The 15,997-nt window shown below is 46.3% G+C and overlaps 1 protein-coding gene across 1 annotated transcript in view; it reads right to left on the bottom strand.

Annotated features, from left to right (window-relative positions):
- The window catches only part of BEND5 (BEN domain containing 5), a 47,450-nt gene that overhangs the window by 30,494 nt on the left and 959 nt on the right, over positions 1 to 15,997 (bottom strand). Inside the window, exon 2 of the mRNA XM_007448021.1 lies at positions 1,611 to 1,741. Coding sequence (XP_007448083.1) covers positions 1,611 to 1,741 — 131 coding nt within the window. The remainder of the gene's footprint in view (positions 1 to 1,610; positions 1,742 to 15,997) is intronic.

Below are 15,997 nucleotides of genomic sequence, written 5' to 3'. Positions count from 1 at the left end.
CTTCCCCCCCCCCCCACCAAAAAAAGGGCATTCCACCAAGTAAACTTTTCCTCAAGAATGCTGTAGTTGGGAAGGATGCTAAGGACTCTAATCTAGGGCAGGAATCATGTCTTATTTTCTGTTTCTCCACTGCCTACTCAGAACTGGCACTTGGCAGGGGCTGGATAAATGTTTACGTAACTGAAAAGTTCAAAGAACGCTAGCACTGGAAGGTTCTTTCTGTTTAACTCCCTCATTTTATAGGTGAGGAAACTGAGGCTCAGAGAGGGGAAGGACTACACTCAGGGTCACACGGTGAGCTACAGAGAGAGTCAGACCCCGGAACCTGAAGCCCGACTTAGAGCACTAGGCTCCTTCCCCCACACGTGTTCGCCTCTCCTTGGAGTCTGGCCAAGTTGAAGCTCAGCAAGAAGCGGATACAGAGGACAGTGTAGTGAGAAGAGAATTATCTAGGACTACCCAGGGGTTGGGGTTTCAGCTGCCTGAGGCAATTCCAGCTCAAGTGGACCAAGCTCCCACTGAGGGGAAGTGGGAGTTATAGGACCAGTGCAGGAGGGCTATAGGAGCTCTCCTGATGGGGGCACTTGTGGGAGATGCAGACAGCTGGAGATACCAGATTCCAGACAACTTGACTGTGCCCAGTCAAGCCTGCCTTAACCTCTCAATGAGTTCCTGAAAATTTTGGAAGAAAACAAAAAAAAAAAACATGACTCTGAGATTAGGTTACATGACAAAATGCTATCCTGTCATTTATCCACTGGGATAAAGAAGTGCTGCTGGTAGTCTAGATGAGTTTATTCATTAAAATTGTAATGATCACTTTGGATACCCATCTGCATCACTACACTGTGAGACCACTAAGGGCAGTGACCATGTCTGTCTAATCTCTATGACCCCAGGCACCAGCAAAGGGCCAAGGCCCACAGCACGGGTGCAATGAATGCATGAACTAAACTCAACCGCATCTTTTGGACTACGCTTTGGGGATGTCCTTGGCCTGTGTCCAAAAGCAGACTGCAGTCAGCGCAGAAGGCATCCCTCCTCCCCCCTTCCTCCAGGGCACCCATCGCACAGAAAAAGCACCTGGCTTATCGAACAAGATATTCAGCAGGCTGACAAGCAAAGGCTGGAGAAGAGCAACTAGGGCGCAGACCAAAGGAAATGCAACCTCACGCAAAAGCGTTCTTCCAAACCAAGGTCGCATTAAGCCCCCTGTCTGAGCCTGGCGCACCCCATCCCCTCGTGAGTCCACCCTTAGCTGTTTGGGGGCAGCCTGATAGTGACTGGCTCTGAACTGCTGCCCAAGAGCAGCCATGTTCCTGGAGCCTAGCAGGGACCTCTCCAGAGCTGGAGGCCAGTCGGAAATGCACCGTTCCCAACCCTCAGCAGCGATGACACTGCACAGATGGTACAAACAGGACAGCGCTCCCTGGAAAGTCAGCCAGCAGAGCAAACTCACACTAGCCGCCCCGAGCCTCTCCCAATGTGAAAAAGTCATGGCCTGTGACACCAGGGGGCATTTACATGGGCAGAGGAGGCCAGACTGGAATTCTTCAGCTATAAGAAATCTGCTGCCCCATACTTCCAAAGAAGAGGAAAGATTTTGTTACCTTGATGTGTCTAAGCTGTAAATCTTCCCCATAATCTTTAACTTCCCCATCTTCTTCGACATGATTGAGAGAAAGTTTGGGGATTTTTATTTTCTTCTGCATCACACTGTTTTCAAGGTCAGATTTGTCTTCTAAAATGCATATCAAGAGAATAAGGTTCATTATGAGTCAAAATGCTCAAAATGCCCATAACCTCAAATACTAGAGAATGTCTGAGGCCAGACCAGTTAAAAAGGGAAAGCAAACAAACCCAAGACATGTTTGTTCCCTTCTACATGCAGGGCTCGCAGTAGCAGCAGTGCAGATCAAACTCTAGGATCAAGGGTATATGCTAAAGGCACCACCACACAAAGCGTTGAAATAGCACCCAGTGAATTTGCTGAGGGGTTTCCCTAAGTACATCTTCAAGGGTGGCCTTTTATGGAATTCTAGAATCTTGGAACTGGAATGGCCCTTAGATTGCTGTCTGGTTTTAACTTAACTAGCACATGAATCCCTCAACAACTGAGATATTTCTAAGCAAATGATCTCCCAGGAAAACCTGGTGGGTTTCTGCCCGCTCAGGTACTGATGAGCATGAAAGGATGATAGCTCTTATGGAGATAAAGCCTGAACTGGAGCTGAGGTACAGCCTCCCCACAGCCCAGACACAAGACAGGCTGAGTTCAGACAGATACAGGAAGAGTAACTAGCAACATTTACTGGTATCAGATAATGAAATGACAGAGTTTTGGGGGCCTCAGTGACCAAGTGGCCCAACTCTCTCTCATCTTACAGGTGAGGATGGAAGGCGCGTGCCCAGGGTGTGAGTCTGAGGAAGAGGCAGGAGTGGGAAACAGGCCTCTGGCATCTCAACCACTGCTTACGTGTGATAACAACACACACTGACGTGCATTACAAACTACAAAAGTGCTACACAAATACAAAGGGATACTACTCCTCACTTTCTTATTCTTTAAATTCAACTTCAGATAATCTGAAAGAGAATTATTTTTCTCTTGCACAGATTTCAAACTTTACTTCCCAGATCTGTCTCTCACTGTAGATGTCATCAGTAAAAATTCAAAGAGGACAGTTCCAGAGGTAGAAACTCGAACATGCTCTGGAACTGGCCCTTGTGGTAAATACTTTGAGGTCCTGTTTGCTGGGGCTGAACTGGGACTCTGGGAATTACTATTTCTTACTCCTCAAAGGTTCCCACTGCTGCTATATCTTAAATGTAGTTTGTAGCATGTTGCCCAATGCTGGATGCGGCATGTGGCCAGGGAGTGGTTCAGTTCAGTCTCTCAGGGTCTTTATGCGTGAGTGTGTGTGCACATGTATGTGTGTGTGTTGAACATGCTCTTACACTTCCCCCAGTCCAGGCTTCTCTCCTCACGACTTGTTAGCAAAGTTGAAAAGGAAGCTTGTAAGCACCTAACTATTCCAGAATGCAGTCAAATGCCAAATCTTCCTAAATGTATCGTAGGAATGGAGCCCCAGCTGGTCAAGGGTGGGACTGCAGTATCAGAGAGGCCTCAGCGTGAAGCTCAGGTCTTCCGAGACAGGGCGCGGGGAGGGAGCAACAAGGTCTTAATCGCATGACCTCAGGTGTCTCCTCTATAAAGAAGTGTGGGGACGACAGCGACAATGCTTCACACACTGAACCACACAGCATGGCTGGTACACACTAGGCACTCAATGAACAGGATGTAAAAACTGGTATTATCAACAGGCTCAGAATCGTTTTATTTCCCTAAGCATAAGGTGGATAAAGATACAATTAAAATAAAAAAAAACAAAAACAAAGGAATGACTTAAGAAGGGTATCTAGTGTAAGGGAAATGCCCCCCAAAAGAAGAGGTGGTCATGTTAACAACCCCTCCTGATCACAGATGAAAATGCCATTGCCCACTAGTGGAGCAGCAATCCTAGGCTTCTAGTTTTCACAAAAAGGCCAGTTCTTGTTCTTGTTCTTGTTCTCTTTGTACCTATAAAATACACCCAATGGGTTAGGCAAGAACAACAGGGACCGTGGTCTTTCTAAAAGAGCAGTAGCTCACCTCCTGTAAATCACTGTCCATTCCTTCTAAGTCAAAAAGCTGCTAAAATATAAAACCTAAAGAAGGTGCTCCAAATGAAATTATCCTGAAATGGGATGGGTGGGTGTTTTCACACGTGAAAAAAGAGGGAGAGAAACTGAAAGGGATATAGAGGGTGAGAGGGTGGTTTTAGGACTTCTGAATGTGTTGAGGCAAAGCTCCTGGGTTAGTCTTCAGTTTGACAAGGTCAAGGGCAAAAATTTGAGATGTAGCCACCGAACTAGAAATGACAAGCTATGCTCTGCCTCCCTGAGCTGAAGCTCTGTAGCTGAGAATCATGCTGGTATGGAGATGAAGCAGTCATTCAGGCTCACAAAACTGGGCAGTATTTCAACTGGGAGCAATCCTCAGATCACTTCACTTAACCCTTTCAAAATGGAGATGAGGTTCCAAATGGTAAATCCATGCATCCGTCTACCCAGCAGTCAGGCCCAGGGATACAGGGGGAGCAAGACAGGCGGCGTTCCCATTCTGGTGAGCACATCATTGTGCAAGGTCACAGAAGTTAGTGCCATAACATGAACAGCATGAGAACTCAGACTGTGCAACCAGAGTTCAGAGCTTTTCCTCCTATGCCTCCGCTTAACATTTACTGAGAATTTACACTTGCAGGATCTGGCTGGGGCCCCGGGGCACTGAGAATGAACACCGGGTTAGGGGACACAAGATAAAGACCCACGAAAAAGAAAAGCCCTCAAATAAGATTGAGATAAGATCTCAAACACTGAATGTGAATAAGGGGAAAGTAACTGCTTTAGGATCTTGGGGGCAAGGGAGATCACTTTGGTCAGTGTAACCATGGCAGGCGTTTGAGAGGAAGGGCCCTTTGAACTAGACTCCTTACTTACAGGGTGGTCTTGAGTAACTTAATTTACTTCTCTGATCCTGTTTCCTAATCTGTGACCTGAAGTAAATAATTCCTACTCACATTGCCAGGATGCCGTGAAGATGATCAATTCTGTGTGTTAAGAACTTGAGCGGAGTGAATAGCACTTGGACCGTCAGTGTACATAAAAGGACAGCCATTTATTGACGGCAAGAAGAGGGGTAAAGGACAGAAACCAAAAAAGAAAGATTGCAAAAACATTTAGACCGGAATGGTTACAAAAGATGGCTTCAGTTATAGGCAGGAAGAAAAGGTGAGAGAGAAAGTTAAGGTGGCTGGGGCTTGGAGAATAACTGGCTTTGAACGCTAAGGTAAGAAGAACTGAGGTTCAGCCTGCAGGTGTGGAAAAGTCAGACAGCCTGGATTCCAAGTCCAGCTCTGCTACATGGTAGATGTGAGAAGTCAGGCAAGCTGCTGTGTCAATGAGCATCACTGATCTCTTTCCGTAGGAAGGGAGACAGAATATTGACCTCAAGTGGGATCAAATCAGCTGAGTATATGTGCCTTGAAGGTAACAAGAGTCTGGTACTTACAGCAGATGACAAAGCTCAGCAGAGCCTGCGGCTGGCCCCGGGCTGCTGCAGGCTTGCCCCTGGAGGTGGAGACCTACTCAGCCACCTGGCTTGAGAAGGGAGACACCTGAGAGAGCCTTACTCCCCATATGATGACAGGAGCCCAACACCCACCGGCTATACCCAAAGCTCCACGCCCCCTCCATCTAACTGGAACGCCCCCTCCTTTCCTTTCTGTTAGACAAACTCCACCTAACCTCCACTCAGCTCCTCTTTCCTCCTCTAAGGTCCCATTACACCTCATACATACCTTCTCTGTAGCCTATTTTCTTAACTGTGTTGCGATCACCTGTTCTGAGGTCTGCCTTTCCTACTGGAGTGTGGGTAACCACAGGGCAGGGCCCATATCACAGGCTTGGCCATACAGTATAGGGACTCATCAAAAAAAATGTTTAGTGAAAGAATAATAAAGAGAGGCTATACCAGTAAGCATATGCAAAGAACAGAGAATAAACATAACAAGTGTTGGGAGGATATGGAGAAACTGGAACCCTCATACATTCCTGGTGGGAATGTAAAATGGTGCAGCCACTATGGAAAACAGTTTGGCAGTTTCTCAAAAGGTTAAACGGAATAACCATACGATCCAGCAGTTCCACTCTTAGGTATATACTCAAGAGAAATGAAAACATGTCCACCAAAAACTTGTGCACAAATGTTCACAGCAACATTATTCATAATAGTCAAAAGGTGGAAACAACCCAACTGTCCATCAACTGATGAATGGATAAACAAAATGTGGTATATCCATGCAGTGGAGTATTATTCAGCCATTAAAAGAAATAAAGTATTGATACTTGCTACAACATGGATGAATCTTGAAAGCATTATGCTAAGTGAAAGAAGCCAGACAAAAAGGCCACATGATATATGATTGCATTTATATGAAATGCCCAGAATAGGTATATCCACAGAGACAGAAAGTAGATTCATGTTTTCCAGGGACATAGGGGAAAGGGGCAATGAGAAGTGACCATTTAATGGGTAACAGGGATTTCTTTTTGTGTGATGAAAATTTTCTGGAATTAGATAGTGATGATGTTTGTAGAACACTGAATTGTACACACTTTAAAGTGGTTAACATGGTGAATTTTGTCTTATGTGAATCACACTTCAATTAAAAAATAGGCCACCACTTTCAGAGTGTCTACTACCGACCAGATGCCACTATGCGGCTCTTCACATACGTTACTGCACTTCCCAACAGCCCTGAAGTCAAGCATTAGCTGCATTTTTTTCCACAGAAGAAGAAACGAGACTCAAAGAGGACCTAAAGCCACCCAGATGCGAAGGCACAGAGCCAGGATTTGATCTAGATCTCTTTGCCCCCCAAGCCCATGCTCTATTCTCTCTAAAAATACATGCCTGAAATATGGTTGAGCCATATTCATAAATGCTGAATGAATGAATGATGGCTCTAGATAAGGACATCTAAATTCCCCGGCCTGAAGTTCAAAGCAGAAGACCACTTTACTCCTGCTCTCCTGCCACACCCCTCTGGCCTCAGGAAGTCCCCAGATAGGAGTAACTATCGCCAGGCACAACGAATTAGGTTGTAGGCCAGGGCTCAGGGTTTGAATGGGTTCTTTGAAAGGGCAGGCTGAGCAGTGCAGGAAGGTCTGAGTGACAGAAGTAAGTTCCTGAAAGGAGCAGAAGCAGACAGTCCCTCGAGTCACATGTCCCCTGACCTGGATCCTGGCTGCCCCAGTGCTTGGCCAGGGGCATCTTGAGGCCCCTCCGAGAGGTAACTACCTGCTGGCTCCATCCTAATGCCCATCACCCTCCTCCCTGCACCGTGCTCCCTGGATGAGTGCTCAGGAAGACCTGAGGCCTCCACCTGTCCTTCTCTGCAGTCACTGGACATTCACTGAGCCCTGTTCTGTGCTGAGCACTCTGCTAAGTGGTCCTTGTCTTTCGGACCCTTACAACCCAGGATGTGCCAAGAATCCCAACCAGAAGAGAAGGCTTGACTTCCTGAGAGATGCTGGCCCGTGTGGGGGCAAACCTCCAAGCTCCAGGCCTTCCTAATCCTATTCCCGAATTACAGGTGGTGCCTCACATCCGCACCTAGTCCACAGAAGATTATGGAACACTCAGTGCCACCGTAAAAAGTGGAAGAACGGGTTGGGAGACGGAGGCCCAGGATTTAACAAAAGCAGCCCAGTCTTTCCAGGCCGGGAGTCCTGGCCTGGAATCCTGGCTCTGCCACATACTAACCGTGGGCACTTGGGCAAGCTACCTCCCCTGTCCGAGTCTCACTTCCATTATCTGTAAAGTGGGGATAATAGACTGTTTTCCAAAAGGTAGTGCATATAAAACATCAAGCACAGTGCCTTTCTTGTCCCAGGTGTTCAGTGAATAGTGGCTGTGAGGCTACCCCTGTGGGCTATGTCATTGGCTTTTATCCTGCGGCAAAGAGACCCACTGCAGGTACCCGACGCAGATGGAGACATGATGAAAGAGATGTTTGGGGAAGATTAATGTGGCAGTGGCAAGCAAGATGGATGAGGTGTGAGGAGGAGACTGAACACAGGGTGACAAGAAGCTATAACTCTTGACTGGTCACATTAATGAAGGTGAACGGTGGTGTGGATCATCTAAGACAGCAGGTAACTTCATGCAGCATTTTAATGTGGCTTTGGAGTATGCTTCTGGCTTTGCATTCCAGGAAACCACAGAAGAAATTAGCAGGAGACTCAGAAGGATGAGTCAACCCACCTCTCTGGTCAACCCACCTTTGCAACTGCTCCAAGCTTAAGACCAAGTAATCAGCTTTAGTGTAAACATAAATAAGTATGTAGCCTCTGAAGAGATAAACTTCATTGATTCTAACTTCCTGATTCTTTTGTTTCCAGTGCAAGAAAACCACCAAGGATTTGGGCATCGACTTTCTCCTTCTCCTTTCCAGCTACTATGTTGTCAGCTAACTGCATTCGTCTATTCAACAAATCCTGAGTAAGCAACTACTATGTGCCAGGCCCCATGCCAAAGTCTTTACTAACATCAATATATTCAATCCCCATAATGATTCTATTGAAGCAGAAACGGAGGGTCAAAGAAGTGAGGTGGCTGGCCTAAGACATAAAGTTATTAAATATCAGAGCCAGAATTTCCAGTCAGGCCTGCATGTCACTCGGGCCCTGCTTCTATCATCTAATTATCCTACAGGAACAAGAGAAAAATTACCAAGTTGCTGTAACTTCCTCAACTGAACTAGAAGGCACATATTAAATGGTGAGTGTGTCAATATAATTTCCCAAGTGCCAGCTTTTTTCCCAAGCCTTTGCCTACATCCAGGAGAATGCTGTGATAAATTCCCAAATTGAACTTAGTATGACTTGAAACCAACCTCCTGAACTCCAAGCTTATCAAGACAACCAAGCCCTAAATAACCCCCAAAGAGAGTCCCTATTCAAAGCCATAAAATATGGTAGAAGCTGCTCTTCAAAAATATAGAAGAACTTGGTATTTGTCATTAATCTGAGAGGGAGAAACATCCCATTAAACTTACCACTGGGAAAAAAAAAAAAAAAATGGAGGCATGTTTAATGAGCAAACAGTGTTTTAGAAAAGAGGCCGGTGGACAGGAAATCCAATGCAATTCTGTCTTCAAACGTGAAGATGCTCCTGAAGAATTTGAAATACAGTCAAAATGGGAGAGGTACTGTCTTGACTCCCATTGTACATAAAATCATGCTGGATAATTAAAAGAATCCAATGTCAGAGTTTAATGTGGTGTGGGCTTGTTAGCTATGATGAAGTTCTGAAAGGCTAAACATAAACTGTTTTACATAGGTTTTGTCTTATTTAAAAAACATCTATATGCAAGTTTAAAGTTCTTCATCTGTGTAAAAACCTTGCAAAGTCTTGTGTTTGCATTAAAAACAGACATGCCACAGAAAAGGCATGCAGATCTCATTCTCTGGCCTGTGGCGTTTGTTTTTTTAAAATCCAAGGCAGACAAAATTCTCAAGTTTCAAGGATTGTATCTAGCCAAGACAACACGAAGATGAGTGCCCTGCTGTGGTAAAGCAGAAAGAAATCAAGAGACACGGGTTCGAGGCCTGGCTTTGTAACTCACTCTCTGGGTGACCAGTTACTTCCTTTCAGCTTTCTTTTCTGTAAAACATAGGGACTAGACTAGAAAACCTTAAGAGATCCTTCCAGCTGTGTGACCACTGGCCAGCCACAGGGAATTCCACTTCTCTTTCTCTTCTATGCAGTGCCGGGCAAGAGTAGATGATCTAATCCCTCCAGGTGGGCTCGTCTGAAGAAATGTCCTGCTGAGACCATCCAAAAGGGGAGAGAAGAATTGCCAACCAGGTTTCAGCAGGTCTCCCTGCTTTCACTCCCATGGCCTCACTGGCCTTGGCACAGGGCTAGGGCACAGACAAAACTAGGAACCTCATCCTTCTGACTCATTTGTCTAGCTACCCTCATGTGCTTCACCAGGCTGTTGCCAGGGTAATAAGTGGCCCCACCATAGGGTCACAGAGGGGCAACACGTGGGGGGAGACGGTAAGCCTTTCATGCTAAAGTCAAGCCACGGGAGGATTTACAACACCCACAAGTTAAATTTTAAACCTGTCTTTTCCTTGGTCCTCTAAATCGCTCCTTTCCACAAATGGTGGCACCCACGACTAAGCAAGCTGTTCTCTCAAGAATGCTTAGCCACCATAGGCCTTATCAGCTACCTATATTTAATGAGTACCTACTATGTGCCAGATACTCTTCCATATTACCTTGCTAAATAACATAGTGGGCAAGTCACTCGTTACCATCTCTACGTTACATTTGAGTACCCGAAACTCAGAGAAGTGAAGTAATCTCCCTAAGGTCACCCAGCTTGTAAATAGCAGAGTCATGGTTTGAACCCAGACTGTTTCACTTCAAAGCCTATCTTCTTTCAGCTCTCTAAATCTTCCTCCTTGATACTCAAGGAAGCGACCTGGAGGAGGGGGTCATTTAACCAATTCTCCCATAGGACAGGATTTCATTCCAGAATATCCACCTCCCCTGACAGGGAGGTCATCACTATGCTTAGAAGCCCTTTCCATTGTTCATCCACTCTCTCTGCTATTATTATATTCCTCCCACCAACCACTTTGAATTCCACTCTCTGGACCTAATTTTGCTTTCTGGACCTCAAAGAACAGGTCTGATTCTTCTTCTAGTGGGGCAAAACTCAGACATTCAAAACTACCAAAATATCATCTCATGCAAATCTTTTCCTCTCCTGCTTATATATTTAGCTGTCCTATCCTACTATGTCTCACCAATGAGCTCAGAGGAAAACTGTGTAGTTAAAAGAAACAAAACCAGGCTGAGATCTGGGATACAAAGACCTCGCTCCTTGTTTGACTTCCAGGACACCCATCTCTCCTGGCTAGCACTTGATTCTTAGTCCGTCTCTGGCTGCTTCCCCCCAGTCACCTTTTTGGGCTCTCCTTGTTCAGCTGTGCCCTTAAAAGCTGGTGTTCTAAAGAGTTCTGCATGATTCGCTTACTCTGCCCCCTCTCCCTCTGTGAAACCACCACTTCCATGGCTAATGACTTCCACATTGGGATCTTCAGCCCAACTTCAGAGCACTCTCCTGAACCTTGGGCCACGTGCCTCATCGCTCTCCTGGAGTATCTGCCCAGATATCCCATGGGCCCCCAAGATTCACCTTGCCTCAGACTAAACTCATTCTCTCCTCTTCCAACCGACTACTTTTCTAATGCTCCCCATGGAGGGAGGAGAGCCCAGACCACCACATCACACACACACACACACGCGCCACAACCAGACAGTTCCCAAGCCCTACGGATTCTCCTTCCTCAATCCACCTCAGAGCCATCACAACCATTGCCGCCCTAGTTCGGGTATCACACTTTTCGACCTGACTCACAGTTCTCCAAGAGAGGGACGGGAGGACCTTAGCCCACTGCCTGGCACCTACAGCACCCGCTAAACAACTGTCTGAGTAGCTCTCTTCTCCCAGGGTAAAATAAGAAGCCTCATCTCACAAGGATGTAGACAGAGTCTGTGTATGGTAATTCCTAGCACTGAACCTGGAGCCTGGTGAGTACTTAATAAATATTAAGTGAATGAGTCCGTGAAGGCAAGAAACAATGCCTATTCCTCCTCCTGTATTTCCCTCCAGTATAAGACTGACCACCTAGTGTAACTTAATACCTGGGGAACTTAAATGAACCAGAGAAAAGCTCTTCAGGGTATGTATGCTTTTCCAGTAAGCATTTTAAAATGAAGAGTACACACAGCTTCTCTCTCTAAGGAGCTTATAAGACAAAGCAGGTAGGCACAGTGGAAAGAGAATAAATCTTGAAGTCAAAGATCTAAGTTTGAATTCTACTTGTCTACACCAGTGTGCTCTTGAATGACAAGAAAACACACAAAAGAGCAAGACCTCAGCTTGCCTGGGGCAATTTCTTCTTTCATCCTGTGAACCAGAACTCTGAAATACTCAGCAACACATACTATTTAGTTGTAACAAATATGTGGTTCTTAAACATGACAAATCACATCAGACGGGCCCTTAAATGGTTAACATTTCAGTAGAATCTGCAACAGATGACAGCAGGCAAGTTCCAATCTTCGCTCCAATGTACATCAGCAGAACATGTCAAAACCTAAATTAAAAGTTTTCACTCGCTTAAAAAAAAAAAAATCCTTTTGTTGGCAGTCTCCCACTGATGACGTGCAACAATCTTTCATATGAAATCGGCTACTCCCCTGCTTCACTGCTAACTTTGTAGAAGTTCCAAAGCATTTCTGGAGCAAGTGGTCCATTTGGACCAACAATGCCAAGCTGGGACCTGAGCCCTGAATGAGCTAAAATTACCAAAGCAAGAAGAACGTGGCTTTGGAAGCCATTTCCCCCAAGTGTGGGGTTTCTTCTAGTCAAGGGAGTGACAAAGAATGTTGACTTTTTCCAGGTGAACAAAGTTAAAGGAGACCTCCAAAACTCACTGCAGGTTTCTGTTCTGAAAAACAAGTTGCTGCTACAGGGGTTCCTGTCCTCCCTACTTCTTCTCCCCAAGCATAACAAATGCACCCGTCTTCCCCAGGTTGGTGAGTTCCACTTGGGCTGACTGGAGTGGACTACGTGCTGGGCACTATGGATGCAGAGAGAAGGAAGGCACATCCCTGTTCTGGAGGAGTTCACTGTCTGGTAGGAAGACAGACCTATTCACGACTAACCAAAACAAGACACAGAATGCTAAAGATAAGTGAGGAACAGCAAAGTAAAAGGAGAGCTCCGAGGAAGGAGAGTTTCCCCTGGGGACTGAGGGTGGAACAGGGAGCTGCCAATGCATCTGTCCACTCCTCTGTGGCATTCGTCCTCAGCTCACGGGACTGCAGGCATTCTCCACGGAAGGTGAGCTCCATGGGCAGAGGCCCCACCTCACACAATGATTAATCCATCCTGGTTGGCTCAAAGGAGTGCCTGAGGGAGTGTTCTCAAGAAGGCACAAAGTACCGCAGGCCTGGGGGGAGCTGGAGAAATGGGGTTGGTCTGGGGCTGCTATGAACGCCCCGGCTGAGAAGCTTAAGCTTCATTCAGTAGGCAACAGGGAGCTACAGAAGGCTCTAAGGAGAGAAGTGACTTGACTAAGACTGTATTTTGGAAGGTTCTTCTGACAGCAACTTGGAAAGCAGATTGAGGCAGGGTAATCAATTAGAAGGCAGATGTGCTGGCTTAGATAAGAGCTGGTGCACGCCTGGATGTGGGCAGTGGTGGTAGAGTTGGAAAGATGTACAAGATAAACCACAAAGCCCACCTAGAATGGGCCCTTTCTCTGTGCTGCCCTGGTGCCTGGCTTCCACCTCTATTTAGCACGTACATTGGGCCCTAAGACTACACTCACCCTGAGGACGATGCCCATTTCTTCTCTGTCATTCTGCCCAGACAGAAACCCTACATGGCAGGGCCTGAAAAGTTAACTTGTGTTTCGCCTGGATTGTGCTGTCATTTCAGTCCCAGGACCTCAGACCTGCGGGTGCACTGGAGCATTCGCTTATTACAGCACTGGGCCTGGTGTATAGGAAGTAGGAGGGGGACATTTGACAATAAAAGGAATTTAGCACCCCAAATAATAATAACATAGCCAAAGTGCCTGGATAGAATGGCACAGAATTTTAAGACTCTGAGCTGAGAAAAACCAGTTTTGGCCCCATAAAAAAACCATAAATTCAATACCATGAGCCCCAGTAGCAGACTGGATGGCAGTTAGATAATGGTAAGCTCTCCAAATGGGTTGTTCTCATTTTCAACACGCTGTCTGGCAAATAAACGAGAGTGACGAAGGAGACCACATCCAAAGGTGAGCCACATCTTGAGTTACATGGATCATGGAGGATGGGAGCTCTTCTGAAATTTCCTGAGGAAAATGACAACTTAGCAGGGAGGAAAGTGCGTGTGCTCTGTAGGAGGGAGGCTGGTGAGAGAGGAAGAACAGAAGGGGCTGGAAAACTCAGCATCTAAGACTGTTCCTGGGCTCGAAAACTTGACTTGAACTGTCAGCTTCACGGACAGTTCTTCTCTTGCCTTTCACTCCTCCCAAGCCTGCTGTGTGGCTGACGAGAACATCAGCTACTTTACAAAGGAGATTTCCAAGTGGGGGCCTGGCACCGGAAGACCTCGGTTTCAAGTCTGGCTTTGTCACTTGTTAGCTATACAACCGGAGAGGAGTCTCTGAGACTCAGTTGTCCTCATCTACACAATGGAAATAGTAACAACGGCAATCTCTACCAACAGGGTCCCGGGGAGGACTAACAGAGATAATGCACAGGCACAAAGTAAGACTGTCAGTAAAGGTGTGTTTGTTTTTTCCCCTTGAACTGAAATCAAGGCTATATACTGGGTCTGACACACATGGAAACCATGATGTAGACCAGCATATGCTGGAAAATGCAAAGTCCCAAAGCAGCTGGCTTTGACATTTCCTGGATACAAGAAGAGGTACACCTGAAGACAGCTCTGGGTTGGCCTGGGCAAACGGTAAAGTACCGCGCTTCTCACCAAAAGTCATAAAGCGGCCCCGAACTGCCCCTGAAACTACGCTTTTGGTGCCAGAGAGGGATTAATTACTCATGGCTAATGCACAAAAACATAGCTATCTCTGCCTCCCGCTTGAGGGCTCGCCGCCTCACATCTGGTCCCACAGCACCGTGGTATTCACAACTAGGAGATGCCAGAAGATGAGCTCTGTAAGACGAAGTCACTGCAAGCAATTCTTAGAGCCACCACATCCAAGATGGGGTTTCAAGACATATGGGAGAGTTCTTCCAGGATAAATGAATTCCCAAACCTACCCTGGCCCTTCCAGTCAGGTCTGGAGCCAGGACAGTGGCTCCAATTTAAAAGCTAACCAGCTGATTGGAATTCTAAATGTGGCCTAGTCAACGGCAAGTTGTTTCTTTTTTGTCCCTTTGCTCTTCTCAAGAAAAAAACCTGAAGACAGGTGGAGGAAAGTGCTTTTCAACTCACTTTGCTCAAACCGGCGCCACGCTTCTCTGGATCTGCTCTGCCAATTTCCAGATGTTGCCTAGGTCTGTTTGTGTGTGTGTGTGTTTTTAATTGTCTGTTTTCAGTAACCCTAGAGATTTATCAACATCCCAACTTGGAGGATGAATGGTCTATAGATTCAAGATTCATGGTCCTCACACCAATAATTACATGTGTCTTACTGAGGAAGACTTTTGTCAATTTCCAAACTCAGAGTCTGTGGGGGCTGCCATCTGCCTCAGCAGCCTCTCTGCGGTGCCTGAAGAGCAAAGCACGGTGGTGATGTTTACTGCATGAATAAGTGGATGCAGGGACAATCTCTAAAAGAGGAAAGCAGCTATTACACACTAAAACACCTACCTACCACTGACTCCTTCTGACCACAACACTCCCCCTCTCCTAGGGCCCTTCCAGATCTAGGAGTATAATAGAATCATTAAGAGCATGCTTTCTCTTCTTCGAGCCAAGGGGAAGCTAAGGTTACAACCTACCTATAACCTCCTCAGGCCTATACTGTACTCTTGGGGAAAAATCTCCTAATCCCTTCCTTCAGGTAATTAAAAGCAAGCAAACGAACGAAATAAAACCTAATCCGCTACAAAGGTTTCCCTTTTCTACATACTGGGGGGGGGGGGGGGGGGGGTCGGTCTATACCACTGTGCCCCAGGGCTTGCCAGAGAGGTGGTCAGGACACCATCTGTCCACAAGGGCCCCAGGTGCTCATAGGGTTCCAGTTCTTCTTTCACTCCTCAACTCTGGCAAACCTACTTTCCAGAGGCAACAGGAGGTGACGGAAAGGAACTTTTCATGAACCACAGCTCTAAGCTACTGCTAATTTGCCATGGGACCCTAGGAAAATCACTTCTGTTTCAAGCCACAGTTTACTTATTTGCCAAATTTAAATATGATACATGCTGAATTCATCTTTTAAGGAAAGCTAAGGAAGTTGGAAAAAATAGGAAAGGTCTCAAACTACAAAATGCTAGCAACATCTCCTAACCTCTGGTCTTCTCTTCCAACTGGAGGGCAGGGTGGTTTACTGTCTCTGTCCACTCTGAGATACACCCTCCCTACCAGCAACAGCTAAAAGGCTGCTCCCCAAAATGGAAGTGATACTTTCCTCATCCACTCATACCTGTACCCAAGCCTCCTAAAACTAGCTGGGAAAGAGGATCCACTGACTTTACAAAGGAAAAGGTGCCTCAGTATGGCAGAAAGAACCTGGTGAAGGAGACTAGAGGGCTGGTTTCTAGTCCTACCCCCAAGTGAACCTCAGCATCCTCATCTGTCAAATGGGGATGAGACCACCTGCCTTGCCTATTTCTCAGGGCCCGGGG

The sequence above is a fragment of the Lipotes vexillifer genome, unplaced genomic scaffold (assembly GCF_000442215.2).
Source record: "Lipotes vexillifer unplaced genomic scaffold, Lipotes_vexillifer_v1.1 scaffold1375, whole genome shotgun sequence".
Lineage (NCBI taxonomy): Eukaryota > Metazoa > Chordata > Mammalia > Artiodactyla > Lipotidae > Lipotes > Lipotes vexillifer.
Note: the sequence above shows the minus strand (reverse complement) of the source record. Positions and strands in the feature narration are given on the sequence as shown.